Source organism: Ursus arctos, unplaced genomic scaffold (assembly GCF_023065955.2).
Source record: "Ursus arctos isolate Adak ecotype North America unplaced genomic scaffold, UrsArc2.0 scaffold_5, whole genome shotgun sequence".
In the NCBI taxonomy this organism is placed as follows: Eukaryota; Metazoa; Chordata; class Mammalia; order Carnivora; family Ursidae; genus Ursus; species Ursus arctos.
Window position 1 is genome coordinate 16,601,777 of NW_026623067.1, and position 19,759 is coordinate 16,621,535.

Consider the following 19,759-nt stretch of genomic DNA (forward strand, 5'->3'; position numbering starts at 1 on the left):
CCGTGTCCAGCTGGCTAGGCCAGAAGGGTTTCCCTGTATGGTCTGCAGTCCGAGAAGCCTGGGTGGGATCCGCTGGAGGAAGAGAAGCAGCAGCCACTACCCCAGCTGGGGTTCAAGGAGCTAAAAGAGACAAAGGCAGAGGTGCCGGAAGACTGCACCTTGCCCTCATCCTCCCACATACTTGGATTGCAAGTCGCTTTACTTCTTGCCCTGGTGACCCAAGTCCCACAGTCAGCTGCCAGAGCAACAGCCCCCGCCAGACTCCTCGACCACAGTCCTGCTCCCGCTGCTGGACGCACCGGGCCTTCCAGATTCTCCTGTGAGGTCTCTCGCTGTCCACCTGAGCCAGGGCTGCAAGATGGCTTGTCAGTGACTTTCTCCCAATCCACCAACTTCCCCTTCGGGCCCTTACTTCTTCATATTCTTCCACAGTTGTGTACAGTCTTATTCCTAGGATAAATCCCTGTTCTTTACTATTCATGGTGGTTTTGCGTCTCTGATGGAACCTGAGTCATACAAAGGTGCCTACTTCGAGAGGCCTGGTGTGAGGATTAAATGAGACTAACTGGTAGCAGGCATACAGCAGCTGCTTCATCACGAATTCCAGTCCTTTCAGTCTGCAGATCAAGGATTATAAACAGGTGACCTACGGGAGAACACCAGTGTAACTGCAAACAAAAAAAACAAAACAAACAAAACCAAGCAGAACACGAGCTCAAACGCCCGAATTCTGGACTTCTGGCTTCTATGGACTGAAAGACCAGTAGATCTGGAAGTAGTTCTTCCACATTCCTGAAGAGCAAATGCAGGCATGGGAAGAAGGAAAGAAAAAACGACGGTTTTAAAAATGCACAGCGTGGGACGCCGCTGAGGGCTGTGGAGAGAGATCTGCCCGGCAGGCAGGTGCAGCTCAGAAGCAAGAGGACAGATCTGGAACAGAGTTCTGCATGCCACCAGCACAGGGGTGACTAACAAAACCACCCAGTAGTTCCTCCCAACGCACGTCCCATGTTCTAGGTGTGGGGGACACAACAGTGACTGAAACAGGCAAAGATCTCTGTTCTCATGTGGGGACAGTCAGATAATACACAAATCATAAAACAGAATATAGAGAAAAACAAAGGCAGGAAAGGGGATAGGGAACAGAGTGTGTGTGGGTGGTTTGCAATCTCAAAAATGATAATGAAAAGCAAACATCTGAGCCAAGACCTGAGAGATATGAAACAGTGCCCAGTGTAAGCTAGGGGTGAGGGTGGAGGGTTCTAGGTACAAAGAACAGCAAGTACCAGAGGAGCCCTGAGATTCAGAAAGAGGAACTACCCGAAGGCAAGAAGAAAGGTGGGTCCAGGTAAGGGGGCGAGGAAGACACAGCATGGTGAAGGAGGCAGAAATAACTTGTGAGGAAGCGGGGCAAGAGGAACCTGATGCTTCCAGAAAGCAGGGGAGAGGCTAACAGCTTTCAAAGCGCTTCAGGAAACACAAGGTGAGGAGTGGGAAGGCGACACTGGGTTTGAAATGTCGATCAGTCATGACTTTCAAGAGAAACTCCCGAAGCTGTTGAGGCTTAAACAGAAAGTTGAAGAACAAGCCACTTGTGGAGAAGGGCACGGAGTGTATTTGGACGACTACTCTGAAAAGATCAACACGAGAAAGAAGAAGGGAGAAGACAAAGGCTTGCAGGGGCGGCCAAACTGCAGGCTGACTTCTGAGCCGGAGGTCTCGCTTCCCCGCGCAGAGAGGAGAGAAGGAGGGGAAGGAAGGCTGCACCAACAGCCTCCAGAGCAGTCCCCTCAGCCTGTGTGACCTCACAGCACACACAGCACAGGATACCTGACCTGCGTGCGCACGCTGTGGTCCCCTCAGAGGGGGCTCCGGACACCCAGCGCTGCTCAGCTGCTCCCAAGGTGGAGGGAGCCGTATCTGAGCGCTCCTGGAGCCCACCTGCGGGACACCAGCCCACTGTGGCACCCTGAGTAGGACGCCGTCCTCTAGAGCTTTGGGTCTCAAGCCCACCAAACAAGTTCAGAGGGAAAAGGAGGATAGATGTCAGCTTTCTGCATGAACCACAGTCCATGACTGATGATCTCAATGGGTGTAATCCTACTCAAGTCACACAGACTTAAAATCACTCCTAGTGTGACTCAGCAAGATGTTTTCCTGACAGGATCTGTCAGAGAGACTCATGTCTGAGCAGCCCTCTGTTTCCTGTCCCAGCAAATGCAATCCCACCTTCCTGGGACCCACGGCATCTGTTCCACAGGTCTCCCGTACTGGTGACGTGTCTCCTCGGCCACAGTGCCCACTAACACCCTCTCCAATACCGAGCCCGAGACCCTGCCTTCTCGGAAATTCTCAAGACACCAGATTTCCGCTCTGTGCGCCTACGAGTGTCACCCTCCTCACCAAGTGGTGCTGACCAGTGACAGAACAGCTACGGCAGCTTGCCCCAAGCCCAATCTCATCCGAATGCAGGCACACACAGGAATTACGGTGTCCTGATTACAGGACGGCCTCAGAGGAAACACCGAGACAGGCTTCTACCTGGCCCTTCGTGATATGCACTCTCCAAATACCTACACTGAAGGAGAGAGTCAAGATGTGTGAGAGGGAGAAGACCAGATAGGACAAGGTCTCAGGGGAAGTACAAGGATATGGGGTCAAGGAGTATATGTTAAAAATATCTTTTTATACGTGTTTTATGGTTTCCAAACCACTTCCCCCCTTACCTCTTATAATCCTAGCAACAATTTTAAAATTAAAGGAAGGTCTAATTATTTCTCGTCCGTCAACAAGGAAACCCCCAGAGAGATTAGGGGAGGGGCCAGGTGCCAAGCAGGTATCAGGGCTGAGACCCGTCCTTCCTGAGGTCTGTTCTTGCCACTCTATCCTGGTGCCAGAGGGACGGACACAAAAGACGAGCACAAAGAGATTGCCGTAATAAAGAGGAAACTTAAGACGGAGTTCACTCAGCCAGCCTCCTTGATCTAGGCTCTTTCTTCTTAATAAAGGCACATTGCTGGGGAGCCTGGCTCAGTCATAGAGCGTGCACCTCTTAATTGTGAGCTCGAGCCCTACGCTAGTCATAGAGATTACTTAAAAATAAACTTAAAAAAAAAAAAATTAAAAAAAAATTAAAAAGGAGCATGGCAGCTTACTTACTCCTACACCTTACTTACTCCATTTCCTACATGGAAATACTCAATTTGAAAAACTTCGAGCTACTGATGGGCTGATGGACTAAGTATATGATCTGTCTAATCTGGCCCAAGGTGGAGAAAAGGGTGAAAGGAAAAATTGTATTAATTTATGTACTGAACATACGCTACGCAGCAAAATGTTTTATGGCAATGACTACAAGGTAAATAAAACATTTTCATTTCTTCACAAATCCATTGATTCATGCTTAATATTGTGCATCTAGCCTTTCAGTGTTATGCCAAGAAAGAAAGCTTGCTGTCTTCTGGTGCTAGCTTAAGAAATCACCCCAGGATATTTTCATACAGCTGACACTCAAACAGGTAACCCGAAAATACTAGAAAAGTATGAATATCCTAGTCTGAACATTCTCTGACCGATTACTGACCCAGAAGACGTTCAGAGCGGCATACAGTGTCAAAAGAGAGAAGCAGGAGGGACAACCACCACGGGTTGAGGCAAACTTCCGGGGTCCTCCTTGTCACAGACGCCATTATGTTATTTAAAGGAACAAAAGCAACTACACGTTCATTTACTTTAAGATGTCTTACCATGAGATTCAAGTCCAGCTCCCTGTGCCAGCCCATTGTCATAGGACTGAAAAAGAAAAACATTGTTCAGTTTAATAGGGAAATGATAATAAATAAGTCCTCATTATGCTAATTTTTAGTCTCTTGATCCATTTGGCTTTCGCCGTGATATCTTCTAAAATACTCTTTCCCACAAAGGAGTTTGTAGGCATTTTCAAGTACCTGGTCTCGGCTTGATTCATCAAGTCAAATCACTAAATACATACAGCAGGCACATTCTAAGGCAGATTGTTCAAAGATGGCATCTATATATTCAATTTCTACCCAATAGGAAAGCCCCCACCCTTATTCTTTTCCTACTTACAAGTTTAAGGAAAATGGAAAGATGCTGTACTGATAAAGTATTATAAACATGGAACAAGTCTATTTTGAGGCTTGTGGGTAGCCGAGGATAATAGCTCCTGCCTAAATTTGGATCTCCCCACATATCCTACAAAATCAAAACAGAAGAACAATACAGCTGGGGCGCCTGGGTGGCACAGCGGTTAAGCGTCTGCCTTCGGCTCAGGGCGTGATCCCGGCGTTATGGGATCGAGCCCCACATCAGGCTCCTCTGCTGTGAGCCTGCTTCTTCCTCTCCCACTTCCCCTGCTTGTGTTCCCTCTTTGGCTGGCTGTCGCTATCTCTGTCGAATAAATAAATAAAATCTTCAAAAAAAAAAAAAAAGAACAATACAACTATATAAAACCGAAACCTTAACAATGCTAGGAGACACGTGCAAGTTCTAAATTACCTGTCTATAGAAAAAGAAACCTCAAATCCCAGCAGGCCGCTTCTCCCACTCCTGACATCCTTTTGCAGACAGCAAGGGAAGTCTGTGGAAAATCAGGAGGAAGGGAGACGGGGGGAGCCAAGGGTAGGCCGGAGACAGATCTAAAATTACTGCGGGGGGGGGGGGGGGGAGGAGGAGAAGGTCCACCCTAAGGCGAAATTCAGGCAGTCCTTGCTTTGTGCAGTTCCGATAAGCACAAATTCCAGGTACCATTCTTCAGCTAACAACGCGAGATGGTTCCAATCTCCGCAACCACGGTCTGTTAACTATGAGCAACTGCACAGAGCATCTCAGTTCACAAATCGCTACGTAAACCACACACGCGCATCCTCATCAGTAACCAGTCCCACTGCTTTTGTCAGGGTCTGTGCGTAACTGGTCAGCGCACACGTGAGTCAGCTCATGCACAGACAGCAAAATGTATGGCTGTGTTGTCTCTTCCTTCGTCTTAGTAATAGACCCACATGACGTTCTCTGAAAAGGCAGAACCAAACGAACAGACGGGCCACCAAAGACGAAAGTGCCACCAAGACATGAGAAGCAGCAGTGCTAGAAGTGGGAACAGCTCAAGCCCAGAGTCACAGACGGAATGGCTGATCCCGGGAAGGCTGCCGGCGCTGCCGTCAAAGAACTACGCGAAGGCAGGTACCTACGTGAGCGCGGACCGCGGCTGTGACGCTAAGGATGAGGGTGCTGCCAAAACCCGTCACGGGAGAGGAATCCTAGGAGATGTTTCACAGCAATGAACACAAAAGGAGAAAGTGTTGGAAGCTGCTATAAACTTGGGAAGGAGTCTGATTATTTACCAAGACAGAACAGATGCTCGCTCCCTCTCCTAAGTTACATAGGAAAACAAGGCAAATACTGTCCTAACTATATTTTTTTAACAAAATACTTTAACTCTCAATATTTCTAATGTTTTAATATTACAATGTACAAAATAAATACTGGTTTTACTGCTTAAAAATTCTCCCAGAGTTTTTAATGTTACGGCAAAAAGCTGTACAGGCCCCAGAGCAGTCGTGATCTCCCCCCTGATGACTCAGATCACTGGGACTCACTCACGGTCACGGTCACGGTCACAGGCCGGCTCCACCATGCCAAGCGAGCACTGCCGGGACTGCGGGAGTTCCGCTACAACAGAGCGCTGACCGCAGGGAAGGGACTTCAGAGGGTGCAGTGCTCAGAGGGCACGACTTTGATGAATCAAGTTAACAAGGAAGGAGAAAGGCCCTCCGAGATCAAGTAATAAAGGACACTCAAAGGAGCAACACTTAGAGACATGAAAAAGAAGAGAACCTCTCTCCTACCAGAAAATCACGAAACACACACTTTCCCCAATATGACAAAATCAAACCACACAAAAACTCATTAAAGAAATCGTACTCTGAGGACTGAAAAGAGTGTCCTCTGAAACAGAAATTTTTCTAAGAAAAAAAGAACATCCGCGAAACCACCAAACAAACAGACATCTATATAAAGTAACTATGAAATGAAAACACAGCAAATGGAATGAAAACTTCCCAGTGTATGAAAATCTGCCCCCACCTCCCCAAAATGGCCATAAAGCAGAAGAAAACTGTAATACAGCAGCCGAAACTCAACTGCATACTGTCAAGCAAGCACCTGGGAGTATGAAAGTTAAAAACAGAAAGGACAAACAGTAGGAAGAAATGAACAGGGTTCAATGACTTCCGGAAAGAAACGGAAGAAAATAGGGAATAATCAGACCAAGGAGTAACAGTCGCAAAAGAAAAGACAGTACGGGATGCTAACAAAAAGGCAGAAAACAGCCAAGAGACTAAAAATCAGATACAGCAGTAAAAAGGGTCACAGAGAAAGTGACTGAAATCAAAGACAAGCAAAGAAGAAAGAGCATACACAAAACGGGGGTTCCTACAGGAAAAAGCAAACTAGTGGACTGGACCTCGGGCTTAGCAAACTGGGCTGCAGGCTACAGGTGTTTGCGGCCTGGTTCTGTACCAGTCTGGAGTGAAGAAAATGGTCAAGCTCACTCATAATAAAAGAAATACAAATTAAAAATAAATACACTGAAAGATCATTGTTCACCCTTTGGACTGATCAAAATTAAAGAGGATGACGACACATTCCTTTGGCGAGGTGATGTGGAAACAGGCACTCTCCTACGCTGGTGGGAAGAGAAACTGGTCCACCCTTGTTGGAGAGAAAATGGGCACCATCTAGTAAAATTACATATGCATTTAGCTTTTGATCAAGCACGTGCACTACTAGGAACTCACTCTGAAGATCTGTCTCCAAAAACACATACGTGCATAGGCAGATGGCTATTAATTTCAACACCGTTTGTCTTTGGAAAATATGTGTTCCATGTACAGAAGAGTTCAAAAAACCAGGCACGGGCACACAATGGAGTACTACGAAACTAAGTATGTGTGGTGTGCTACCTCGTCAGGAAGGAGGGTGGAGAAACAAAAACGTACGTATCTGCTCATCGAGAACAAATGCAGGAAGGACAGAGCAAATGCTAATGAGACTGGTTCCCTACAGAGTGAGCGGGAACAAGGTGGCAAACACGGGAGTGAGGACGGGGGCGAGACAGAAGGGACAGGAGGTGAGGAGTAACACGTCTTGGAATATCCCCTTTCGTACAGTTCTGACTTTCAGAACCAAGTCAGTATTTCGCATATTAAGTACATTTTAAAAAACCAACAACATTGGGGGAAAATGCTAAAATGGAGCCCAAACACAAACAAACTTAGAGGTATTTTAAATAAATAATATAACCATACTGAAGGGGGGGAAATAAAAGGAGTAACTCAAGTATTTCTTTCTTTTTTTTTTAAGATTTAATTTTTAAGTAATCTCTACACCCAATGTGGGGCTCCAACTCACAACCACGAGATCAAGAGGGGCATGCTCTACCAACTGAGCCAGCCAGGAGCCCCTCGAGGATTTCTTAAATATGGTATTTTGACTTTATACCCTCAGGTTCAAAACAAAAAGAGCCGATGTATCCTGGATAACTGGAACCAGGCTGGTCACTATCCGAGAAGGGAGTTACAAAAAGAAAGGAGGACGATAAAAGAGAACTGTGGTGTTGGACTGAAATTTGAGGTATCAATAGGACTCGTGGTTTTTAATACATACATAGATAAAGAAATAGAGGGGGGCAGGTGCGTATAAGGGGGGTATCTGCGCAGACGCACGCATACATACATTTCCTAGCTCGCCCTGCCGAGACGGGGACTAGAAGCCACGATATCCCAACACCAGTGAGCACAGCTATCACGCCCAAATCCTCGTTTCCACACATCACCCTCCAGTAAGAACCAGGGCTCCTTGCCAAAATGACACATTCCAGGGCTACGGCTAGGAAAGTAAAAGATGAATCTGGAAAATCTTGTGCCGGAAAGCCAATTGCTGCTCGAGGAATGAAGGGGGTGAGACAAAAAAAAACACAAGCGTCTGCTTGAAGGGGCTCGCACTGGCTGAATCTGGGACAATCTGACCACCAGAATAAGTAATGACAGTAACAGGTAATAACCCACTGGATAAAACAAGAATCTGGAGTTCAAAGTGATACAGACAGATGTAAAGAGAAAGCTTTTTCTAAAAGCAGGATTTCAACTGAAAATTACAGAAGGAACGACAGAGCTGGAAAACCACCAACAGCATACCGCCACCGGTGGATAAAAGTCTGATGAGGGACAGGTTATTTACCAGTCTCCAAATCCCTCGCCACAGGAGACTGAATAATGACAAGCGGAGAAATGCTAACTTTAGAGAGAAAGGTGTGGCATACGCCACCTTAACAGGTGACCCAAAGTCACCATCACTGGTAGCAGGGCCAATCAGTACGCTGTACTTCCGAATACGACACACTGCGAAGAACACAGCGTTACCACTGCAGCAGTCACGCCAAAACACTCATCACAAACCTCCCTTTCCTCTGAAACTCCTTGAAGGGCCTGTTCTTTCTGCTCCAAGGTGCTCCAAAATTTGGGCTATTGCAGATTGTACAAAATCTGACCCATATTCACACATTCAGTTAAAAACATCTCAGTCCTCTAAGAACTTAATTTTCATTTTGAAATACTGACTAGTAAAAGTTGAAATAACAGCCTAAAATAGTCTAATCTATAAAACCAAACCTTCAGATTTGGGAAGTAATAAACCTGGGAAGCAACATTTCTATGTCTCAGTTTCATATAAGAGACGAATAAGTAGAGCAAAGGATAATTCTGGCTGAGACTAAGCTTTCCTTACTACTGCCAACGAAAAGATTAAGTTGTATCGTGAAAGAATAGCACTTCTATTTGATACTCGCCTTAAAATAAACCTTAGGTTAAAGAAAAAAAAGCACACATACAAGTATTAACAAAAAGATCTAAAAATCTATTGTTAGCCCAGTCAATCTTGTTATATTTGGTTCTCGCTAGTCAACTGACTTACAGAACTCCCACCTCACACCAAATATAGAAAGAGGCTTATTGAAGAAACCATAATTTTCCATTATGCTTGGCCAGGGCTCTGCACTGACCATTGCTAGCAAAGGCTGTCAAACATGTGCCTATGAGATTTTACTTCTTTTTTTTTTTTTTTTTTTTTTTTTTTTGCTGCTAGCGCTGACCAATCTCTTTCTAGTAAAGACATTTGTTTCCTTAGATACAATCAAATGAGTTTCGAATTCTAATGGCCGACGAATCAATCTGTCCTTCACAGTTTTATCTATGTGGCCATTCTGATTACACAACGTATCCAAAAAGCAAGCTTACTGCCCTTATTTCTAGATTCCTGGTGGAAGAGAGAGGAGTCGTGCATTATACTGCAGTCTCCACAGAGCAACAATGAGAACCTAAAATAGTCCATTTATCTACGTAACTCACCATACTTCTTCTAATATAACTGATGGCTTTTTTCATGTCCATGCCAGACCAGTTGTTGAGCATATAGCAAATACAGGAGGCACAGTATACAAAGCGCATATCATTTTCACTGCCTTCAGGGACGGCACAGAAGCTGAAAGGAGGAACAGTATGATTTACGAACAGTATGAGCACTGTAATTTTGTTTTTATTTTTTTTGCGGGGGGGGGAGGGGTGAGAAACACCTACTTCATGTCTTTACTCACAGAAAAACCTATTATTAAAGATGGATTTAAAAACCATACGCTACTTGTATTAGTCAATAAAGAACATGACTATTAACCTGAGTAATAGAAAATGAGCCCTAAATCACCACTCTATTTTGAAGTTCTGATTTCTGGGTACCTTTACACCCCACCAGTTACTCCGTCCCAGATGGCACCGCTCACAGTCTCTTTGCTCCCTGTCATGGACAGTCGCGGCACACTAGCTGGAGAATTAATGGGGAAAAAGGCACCTAGGACCCAGAGTAGTTAAGAAATTCCCAAGCCCCAGTTTTGACAGGTGAAATTTCTTCTAAATGAATATGTACATAACCACTAACTAACTGACAATATTGTGTGGTAATTTTTTTTTTACCTATTTCATTAGTTTTAGAGAGGTAACAGTCTGAGTCTGGTATCTGTCTATTCCTTTGTAAAAAAGAAGGAAAAAGTGGCAGTAAACAAACACTATATGGAAACTTTGAGATATTAATCGCATACACCGGCTGAGGTAAAGATTCCGGTCTACAGTATTTCCAATTAATGACAATTTATCTTACGAGTCTATATTAATTTCGCTCTCATCAAGAGCAGTGTTTCAACACTGAAAGGAAAACAAGAGCTATCAGCTGATGGAGCACTGACATAACAATACAGCAGAACTGGTTTGCAAAATCTTTTCCCTAGACGGTATCACTACTGCTTTGCCACTTCCTAGATTTGGGGGAAAAACTAAAGTTTCACCTTCAAACCCTAGGAACATTCTTTAGACCTACCGTACAAACCAGCAAATACTACTGAACTAAGTTCTTTCTCCATCCTTTACAAACGGCACTGAAACTACCAACACTAGAATATAATAGTCAATGTTCATCCCTTTCTCCCCCAGTCACTATGTCTTAAGGAATAGAAATTCAGACTAAATGTATGCTTACTTCAAAACATCCCTTTTTTTTCACCCAGAAGGTAAATGAAAGTCCGTTCTAATATTAAAACCACTCAACCACTCATTTATGAATGTATTCACTGTCTCAGTTAAAACAAGAGAAAAAACAAGGAGCTCTGCTATTGTGATTGCTTTTTACTGAAATAAGAAATCTTGGATTATTTTTTTGATTAGGGATTGTACATACAGTGAACTTTAAAGGGTTCTAAAAGGGTTTACGATAAACTCTGAAGTTCTAGTACAGTAGTATAGTATTTTACCCATATTTCAGTTCTATAAAATTTTTCCAGAAAAGAAAAAAAAAAAAGAACGAACGAAAAGGGAAAAAACCAAAGGGTGACCTGTACCTTCCATCTTCCAGCTGAAGGGCTCTCAAGCCTGCTAAGCAAGCTTCCTTATTTACCCGGCTTAGGTCGTCTCCAAGAATAACTAAGCAGGAAAGGCCAGTGTAGGTCATTGCTATGTGGCCACTATCGTAAGGATGAGCCGTTCCAGGATTCTAAATTCAAAATTAACACAGTGTTAATTAACTGGTGAACTGAAAACTTATTTCATCAAGTAATCTGACATGAGGTTTCAAGAACTAGTAAAATTAAGTGTTTGTACTGATTTGTACCGACACCTGATGGAAAAAAACCTCCATTTTGTAGGTTCCAAAAGAAGTACGACTGCATGCTTTCCAGGCGACACAATTTTTAAATTTATCCTACCAACCTCAAGCTTTATGGAAGCAGTTGTGATCCACAAATAAACCAAATTGTCTGAACTCCACATGCAGTCAACCTTATTACTTATAACGTAAGTCTCAGGAAGTTAGAAAAGCATACAGCCTTTCTCTCCGCTTCTACTATAGAAAAATACTGTTATTTTGTGCCGAGAGGCAAACACCTTCGGAGCTGGCTCGGGGTCTGCTGCTCTGAAGGAGCCTGAAGCTCCCCCCTTTGTGAGGGGTCCCTGCCTTCTACACGGCGTGTGCTGGAGCCAAGCCCCTGGCTGGACCCCGGAAGATGGTCTGCCTGTTGCCACAGATGTCCTCGAATTCATCACTGCTCGGGTCTTCAATCACTGCCTTGCCCAGAGCTTTTTCTCTTATGCCGAAGAAAGGTGAGTCGAAAGCAGTCTGTCACTCGAAGTTCTCTGGCTTCCTAGAGAGCAAGCACCTAGCGCGAGTGCTTTATCTCCAGTTCTCCAGGAAATCGCCAATACGTTTTACACACGCAAACGACAGGAGGAGAGACAGGATACTCGGGGCAGCACGGATGGCTGCGTGCATCTGGACCGTGCATGCTGCCAGGAAGGGAGGCGCGTACGAGCCTCCTGTCAGCAGCTGCAGGTACGGGGTACGTCAGGAGACAGCACTGAGCTACATCGAAACACGGAAGCTTGGTTCCGTCTGGATAACTTCTTAGTTCTCTTTCTCACTCATTTTACCACCCGCCTCCCTTCTCCCTCCTCCCGACCCAGACAGTAACTCACCTTCGATGGATTGAACGGGATACCCAGGTACGAAGAGCCTCGGAAACCACAGCGACTTAGATTTGACCCTGGAAAACAAAAGCATGTGCTTATTTAGAGGATACTTTATTTTTGTACAGACTCTAAAGCAGTTCAAGTGAACATTCTGTCAGAAACTGGGCATTTTAGTACCAAAGCTCTGTCACTGTGTCCATTTTCATTCTAGCTAACGGTGAGTGCTCACCATGTGCCATGGCTGTTCTCTCTTTATGGGAATTTCCTCATTTACTTTTCAAAGGTATTTTTAAGTTTATTTATTTTAAAGCCATCTCCACACCCAACATGGGGCTCGAAACTCACAACCCCAAGACCAAGAGTCACACATTCTTCCCACCGAGCCAGCCAGACGCCCTTCTCCATTAATTTTCAAACCAGTCAGAGACAAAATAATGATTTCCTACCATGTACCTTTAGTTTACAGCCTACCCCACCGCATACAAAATGCTTCCATGCCTTTTCTATATGATCATTTTTCATGTGATCAACATATTCAATCCCCATGCTGAAGAACAGAAAGCAGAAGCCCAGAGGTGGAGTGACATGTTCAAGGTCACGTATCAGAATCTGGAATTCTAATTTCCCATCCAGTGTCTTTTTACTTTAATTCACTGCTTCTTTATATGTGAGCAAACTAAAGGTATAAGCCGCTCTAGCTGCAGAAAGTATATGTACTTTGTATTTTCGTATTGGACAAACCTTCATTCTGAGTCTAATAACCCACTTCGCTCTGAAGCTGGAAACTTTAGTCACATCCATGAAAAGGGAGCCCTGTGCACTGGTGGTGGGAATATAAGTTGGTACAGCCATTATGGAAAATAGTATGGAGGTTCTTCAAAAAGTTATAAATAGAACTACCATATGATCCAGCAATCCCACTACTGGGTATATACCCAAAGGAAACAAGATCACTATCTCGAAGATATGTCTGCAGCCCTGTAATCACTGCAACACGATTTATAATCGCCAAGACATGGGAACAACCAAAGCATCCAATGCCAGATGAGTGGACAAAGAAAATTTCTCTCTCTCTTTCTCTCTCTCTCTCTCTCTCTTTCTCTCTCTCTCTCTCTCTCTCACACACACACACACACACACACACACACACACACACAACCAGAATGTTATTCAGCCACAAAAGAGGAAAGTCTGCCTTATGTGACATACTAGATGGAACCTGAGGGCATTATGCCACGTGAAGTAGGTTAGAGAGAGAAACATATACCGTAATACTTTCTGTTCTCACCTATATGTGGAATTTAAAAAGGCTGAACTCACAGAAACAGAGTAGATTAGAGGTTGTCAGGGGCTGAGAGACACAGGGAGATGTTGGTCAAAAGTACAAACATCTACCTGTAAGATGAGTAAGTTCTGGGGATCTAATGTACGCATGATGACTATAATTCATAGGACCGTATTATATCCTTGAAAGTTGTAAGGAGAAATCTTAAATGTTGTCACCACACACACACAAAAGGAAATTACGTGAGGGGATTGTGAAATCATTTTGCAATATACTCATGTACCAAATCATCACGTTGTATACCTTACGCTTACATATATATGTCAATAATACCTCTATAAAGCTGGAAAAAAGAAAACTATAAATGAAAAACTAGTTACACCCACAGTAAGAAAGGAATTATGGTTTTGATAGCTATTAGGAAATCAGCATGACAGATGTAGAGGACAGAAACGTAGTATCCGCAGAACGTACGTGCATTGGTAATAAAACGTCAAGGTGATTTGGGGCGCCGGGTGGCACAGCTGGTGGAGCGCCTGACTCCTGGTTTCAGCTCAAGTGTGACCTCAGGGTCATGAGATCAAGCCCCACATCCAGCTCCACACCCAGCACGGAGTCTGCTTGTGTTTCTCTCTCCCTCTCCCTCTGCCCCTCCCCCTGCACTTTCTCACTCTCTCTAAAAATAAATAAAATAAATCTTTAAAAAAAATCAAGTAGATTTATAAATATGTTTTGATGTGAGAAACTAGTTTCATATCTCTTACAACTGGAGCATGACTAATTCATAATAATTGGTTTTTACTCTTCTATTACTCTATTCAGCTTTATATCTCCAATAGTACTTAGAATAGTCGCTCAAACATTAATTCCTGAACAATTTAGGGAACCACTAAATGTAAAACTTTCCACTAACCACCTTTCCCCATTAACAAAAAATTTGAAAAAGGGTATTATCTAATGGTGATGATATTAAGGAACACAGTTCTCCCATCTTTGCTGAAGACTTTTAAATGGGTAAACCACTTAAGACTTGCCAATATATACTAAGAGTAATAAAAAGGCTCAGACTCTGACTGGGCAATGATACATCTGAGAATTAACTCCAGTAACATCCAATGTAAGAAAGGTCACATGCTCAGAAACACCCAATACAGTATCACACCGGTGAAAACCCAGAAGCAAATAGAAGCCCAACAGGTTAAATGCAACACTCTATCTCCTCAAAGGAACATTACACTTCTGCTAAAATACTTAGGGAAAACTATGTAGCAACATGGAGAAATGATCAAGAGAAAAAGTAGGACACAAACATTTATGTGATTATGTTTCTAATTAAGCAAAGGATGCTTATCAACAAAACCCAGAAGGGAATAAACAAAATAATATTGTGTGGAAAGACAGGAGAGTGAATTTTGTTCTTCGTATGAGTCATTTTTGCCCTAACAAATTATCGCAAACTTATTACCTTGAAACCACACCCATTTATTATCGCACAGTTCTGTAAGTTCCAAAGTCCGAGACAGGTCCTCCAGGCTAGACTGGAGTGCTTGTGGGGGCTGCACTCCGCACTGGAGGCTCTGGGGAACAATCCCCCCCAAGTTCCTTCAGCTTGTTTGGCAGGTGTGCGAGTGAGGGCTCCACGTGTGTGCTCACTGCTGTCGGCTGGGGCCCCAGAGCTCCTGGAGGCCACTCTTGCCATTGCTTGCTTCTGGCCCCTGTGCCGCAGGGCCTGCAACACGGCTGAAATCCTTGCGCTGAGATTCTCTCCAGGTTCCCCCTCTGCAGCATCTCTCTGACTCTCCCGCCTTCTTCTCCTTGAAAGGGCTCATATGGGTGTACCAGGCAACCCCCCACCTGACATGAAACACCTGCAGATAATCTATTTTGACATCAGCTGATTAGTAACCTTAACTTCATCTTCAAAGTCCATAGTGCCTTAGCGTCTGAACAACCACTAAAACCAATAAAACTTTTGCCACATCAACAATAAGGCTGTTTTGCTTTCTCATCATTCGTGTGTTCACTGGGGTATCATTTTTTTTTTTTTAAGTTTTATTTTTATTTAAGTAATCTCTACACCCAACACGGGGTCAAACTCACAACCCTGAGATCAAGAGTCACATGCTTTTCCAACTGAGCCAGCCAGGCACCTCTGGAGTAGCACTTTTAATTTCCTTCAAGAACTTTTCCTTTGCATTCACAACGTGGCCAACTGGCATAAGAGGCCTAGCTTTCAGCCTGTCTAGGCTTCTGACATGCCTTCCTCACCAAGCTTAATCATTTCTAGCTCCTGATTTAGTGTGAGAGATGCGCACCTCTTCCCTTCACTTGAACACTTAGAGGTCATTGTGGGTTACTAATTGGCCTAATTTCAACACTGTTGTGTCTCAGGAATTAAGGAGCCCTGAGGAGAGGGATGAACAGGAACCGCTGGTCAGTGGAGCAGTCACAACACATGCATTTATCAATTAAGTGCACCGTCCTATATGGGCAGTTTGTCGTGCCCCCAAACAATCAGAATAATGACATCAGGGGCGCCTGGGTGGCTCAGTCGTTAAGCGTCTGCCTTCGGCTCAGGGTTGGTCAAGCCCCTGGGTGGCTCAGTCGTTAAGCGTCTGCCTTCGGCTCAGGGCTGGTCAAGACCCACATCGGGCTCCCTGCTCTGCTGGGAGCCTGCTTCTTCTTCTCCCACTCCCCCTGCTTGTGTTCCCTCTCTCGCTGGCTGTGTCTCTCTCTGTCAAATAAATAAAATCTCTAAAAAAAAAAAAAAAAAAGAATAGCATCAAAGATCACTGATCACCATAGCAAATATAATGAAAAAGTATGAACTACTGCGAAAATCACCAAAATGTGAAAGAGACCTGAAGTGAGCAAATGCTGTTAGAAAAATGGCACCAATAGAGTTGCGCCACACAGAGCTGCCACAAACCTCCCATCTGTGAAACATGCAGTATCTGCACAGCATATAAAAGTGCAGTGCAACAAAATGAGGAACGCCCGCGAGTCAGGGTTTAACAAATCTCTTTCTGAATGAAATACCATTTCCTTACAGGTAAATGACTACATGGCACTTCTAGTTGTGCGTTTCTATGTTTTTAGCTTATTTACATCAATAACTTTTCTGAAAAGCATCAAAAATACTCATGTTCAAAAATATCACCAAAGGTTAGGAGACTGTGGCATGGACACTTGGGAGTCAAACTCAAGATTCTACTCTTAACTAGCTCTGTGTTCTATGGGCAAATAACACCCTCTCTGAGCTAGTTCCTCTCCATTTCTGAACGAGGAACAGTAATGTAGAGCAAGCAGTATTTTGCAGGGTTCTTGTAAGGTTTAAGGGACACGGGCAGATTATGCTCAGAACAGTCACTAAGGCACAATCAACAGTAACCAGTTCAAACGGATTCATTAGATTTTTAGGAGGAAAGTAACCGCTTCTGTTGTAATTAATCAAGAAAAGTTTAAAGAATATATATATGTATATATATATATATATATATACATATATATATACATATATATTTACTGATTGGTTGATTGAGAGAGTGCGAGCCCGTGCCTGCAAACATGAGGGGAAAGGGAGGGAAAGGTACAAGGAGAAGCAGACTCCACGCTGAGGGAGCCTGACGCAGGACTCGATCCCAGGACCCTGAGATCATGACCTGAGCCGAAGGCAGACGCTTAACCGACTGAGCCACCCAGGCACCCCAAGAAAAGTTTCTTTAAAATAAAAACGCCTTCCTCATCCCCCTTTTCAAAGGAGTGTATACTGTCACTGAAAAAAAATTCATTAGGCGATCCTTTCTGATTCTTGCCAAGATTTGCCTGCTGTTGTGCTCTCCTTTATAATTCTAGTAAGCTTCTCTATTCATGATAATTATTAAGTATAAATGCACAATTCATTCCAAATTTACAACTGGAAGCAGAGTCCAGATAGCCTAAGCTTCCCTGGAGGTTGTTAGACGGCGCCATCTAGTGTTCCTATTCCATAGCGGCAAAATAATCTGGAAGGGTGGGTCTGGGTCCCAACAGGGTCAATTGCAATAGTCTGAAAAAATATACAGGCCTCTTGGGTCCGAACTCAGGCCCACAGCCAAACCCTCAGAGTAGGGCCTGGACAATCGTATATAAAAAGAAAAACAATCCCTGTTTGACAGACAAGTCAGAATCGAGAGCCACTGATGTGGTGAATGTATCCTCTACCATCAAGAGCCAGAGTCAAATTAGTTATCTTGTTACAGGGAAGTAGTTTAGACAGCAATGCATCATAACCATCTAGATACCCCTTACACAACTGCTTGTTTCAGATTTCAAGAGACCCAGACAGAACATTCTAGAGCCTACAAAATGGGTTTGAATACCTATTTTTTAAATTTCACAGATTAGTTTCAGAGTCAGATCTAGGCCAACTAAGGAAAAGACAGGTGGGAGACTTCCTTTCATAGATAGAGACTTAATAGCTTCATGCACCAAAACAGTAAACGGAGAATTGAGAACTGCAGCTGGACTGTGACAAGATCTGTGGTGAAGCCTACCAGACACACAGTCAGGGACAGTTGGGCACATAATCACTGCAGGGCTATCTCTGCAAAAAAAATTCTTGACCTATAATTCTTCAAAACGGACATGCTATCATTTTTGAAATGTGCAACATGCTCGGTTTAGCCACATATAACTATACCTACACATGTTACACTATAACATGTAAGCATGTTATTTAAAAAGGCAGCAATGGGACTTAAAAATCTACTCAAAAAATATCTCACAGGAAAACACACATGATAAACAGAGCGCCTATCGTACGGAATCGGTACTGGAAATCTCCAGGAATGGGAATCTCAAAGGACTAGAAAACGGAAAACTGTACTCTAATTTTGCCTCTAGCATTAACGAGCTATATTATTATGGACAAATTATTCATCCCTTTGGATCTTAATATCCTCATTTGTAAAATGACAGACTATAATATTCCTTGCTTTGTTCTAGCTCCAAAATTCTCTGCTGTGCCCTTGATGAGAGAAGGAAACACACAACTCCCAGCCTGACCCCCTGTGTTTCCTCAACACATCCAGACGTTGATGGGAAGGGCCCAAACCCCCCAGTGGTCTGACCACACACTTCTACTGAGATACCAGTGGGGTCTTTACAACCCTGGGGTTAAGTGAAAAGTCAGGGTTAATTCTGATTAAATATTCATACCGTATTTAAGTGCCACACATGATACTCTCCACCAGGGACCTCTGTACTTCCCCAGGAAAGCCACACTGGGGCCTGGGTGTCAGAAGCCTGCGATTTCAGTCCGACTCTATCACTTAATAGCTTTGTGTGGCCTCAGGCAGGTCTCTTAATCACCGTCTCTCACATTCCTCTTCTGGGGAAAGCAGATTAGGGGAAGAACAAATTTGACAATGTATTTGACAGTGCCTTAAAAATCTTAAAATTTTAATTAACGTACAGCATTATTTCTGCATTAGCAACATATCAATATTTGTGTATAACCATGTAACATTAAACTTAGTTTTTTATTTTTGTTATGAAGAGAGGTTAAAGCTTTTTCTAACTTAAATTTTTAAATACGGAAACGTAACTGTGAATACACAAACAATGCAGGTATATAGAATAAACTTAAAGTACTACCTTATCCTGCCATCTCCCCATGTCTGCTCCCATCTACCTCCCCCTCCAGATTTTCTATGTGTCCTGTCAGAGTTTTCCCCATATACTGACAGTCAAAGATGACTAAAAATCTCTGTAGATGTTGGTATTTATAACTTAACCATATACCAACAGTTTCACATCAGCATATACACAGACCTACCTCAATCCCTTTACTACTGCCTAGTATTCTTGGCGGACCATAGTTCAGTTAACGCTTTCACTTCCGGGAACATTTACTCCCCTTCTAATCGGGCGGTGTAATGAACAGTGCCAAAGCACACTCCACACAGATTTTTATGTTTGTGCACGTGTTACTAGTTTCCTGAGGTATCAAATTACCACAAACGTGGAGGATTTCAACAATGGAGATTTCTTCTCTCGGAGTTCTGGAAACCAGAAGTCCAAAATCAAGGTGCTGGCAGGGCGGGTTCTCCCGGAGGCTCTGCAGGAGAACCCTTGCACGCTGCTCTCAGTTTCTGGTGGCTCCAGGCAATCCTGGCTCTCCTCGGCGCAGTAAGCATCACTCTAACCTCCGCCTCTGCCCTCACAGGGCCTTCCCCTCAGTGTCTGGAACCTCCCTTCTCCTGGAAGGACACCCGTCGCGGATCTGGAGATGCTTACCTTTATTACACCTGCAAAGGCCCTTCTTCCAACGAAGGTCATATCCTGAGGTTCTGAGCGGACCTATCTTTTCAGGGCCATTATTCAACCCACTACAACCCACACGAGAATA

The 19,759-nt window shown here is 43.8% G+C and overlaps 1 protein-coding gene across 1 annotated transcript in view; it reads right to left on the minus strand.

The window, feature by feature from the left end:
• The window catches only part of PGGT1B (protein geranylgeranyltransferase type I subunit beta), a 49,240-nt gene that overhangs the window by 15,020 nt on the left and 14,461 nt on the right, over positions 1-19,759 (minus strand). The window contains exons 3-6 of the mRNA XM_026507779.4: positions 12,090-12,157; positions 10,961-11,112; positions 9,426-9,558; positions 3,747-3,792 (exon numbers count right to left, since the gene is read on the minus strand). Of these exons, the coding sequence (XP_026363564.2) occupies positions 3,747-3,792; positions 9,426-9,558; positions 10,961-11,112; positions 12,090-12,157 (399 nt within the window). The remainder of the gene's footprint in view (positions 1-3,746; positions 3,793-9,425; positions 9,559-10,960; positions 11,113-12,089; positions 12,158-19,759) is intronic.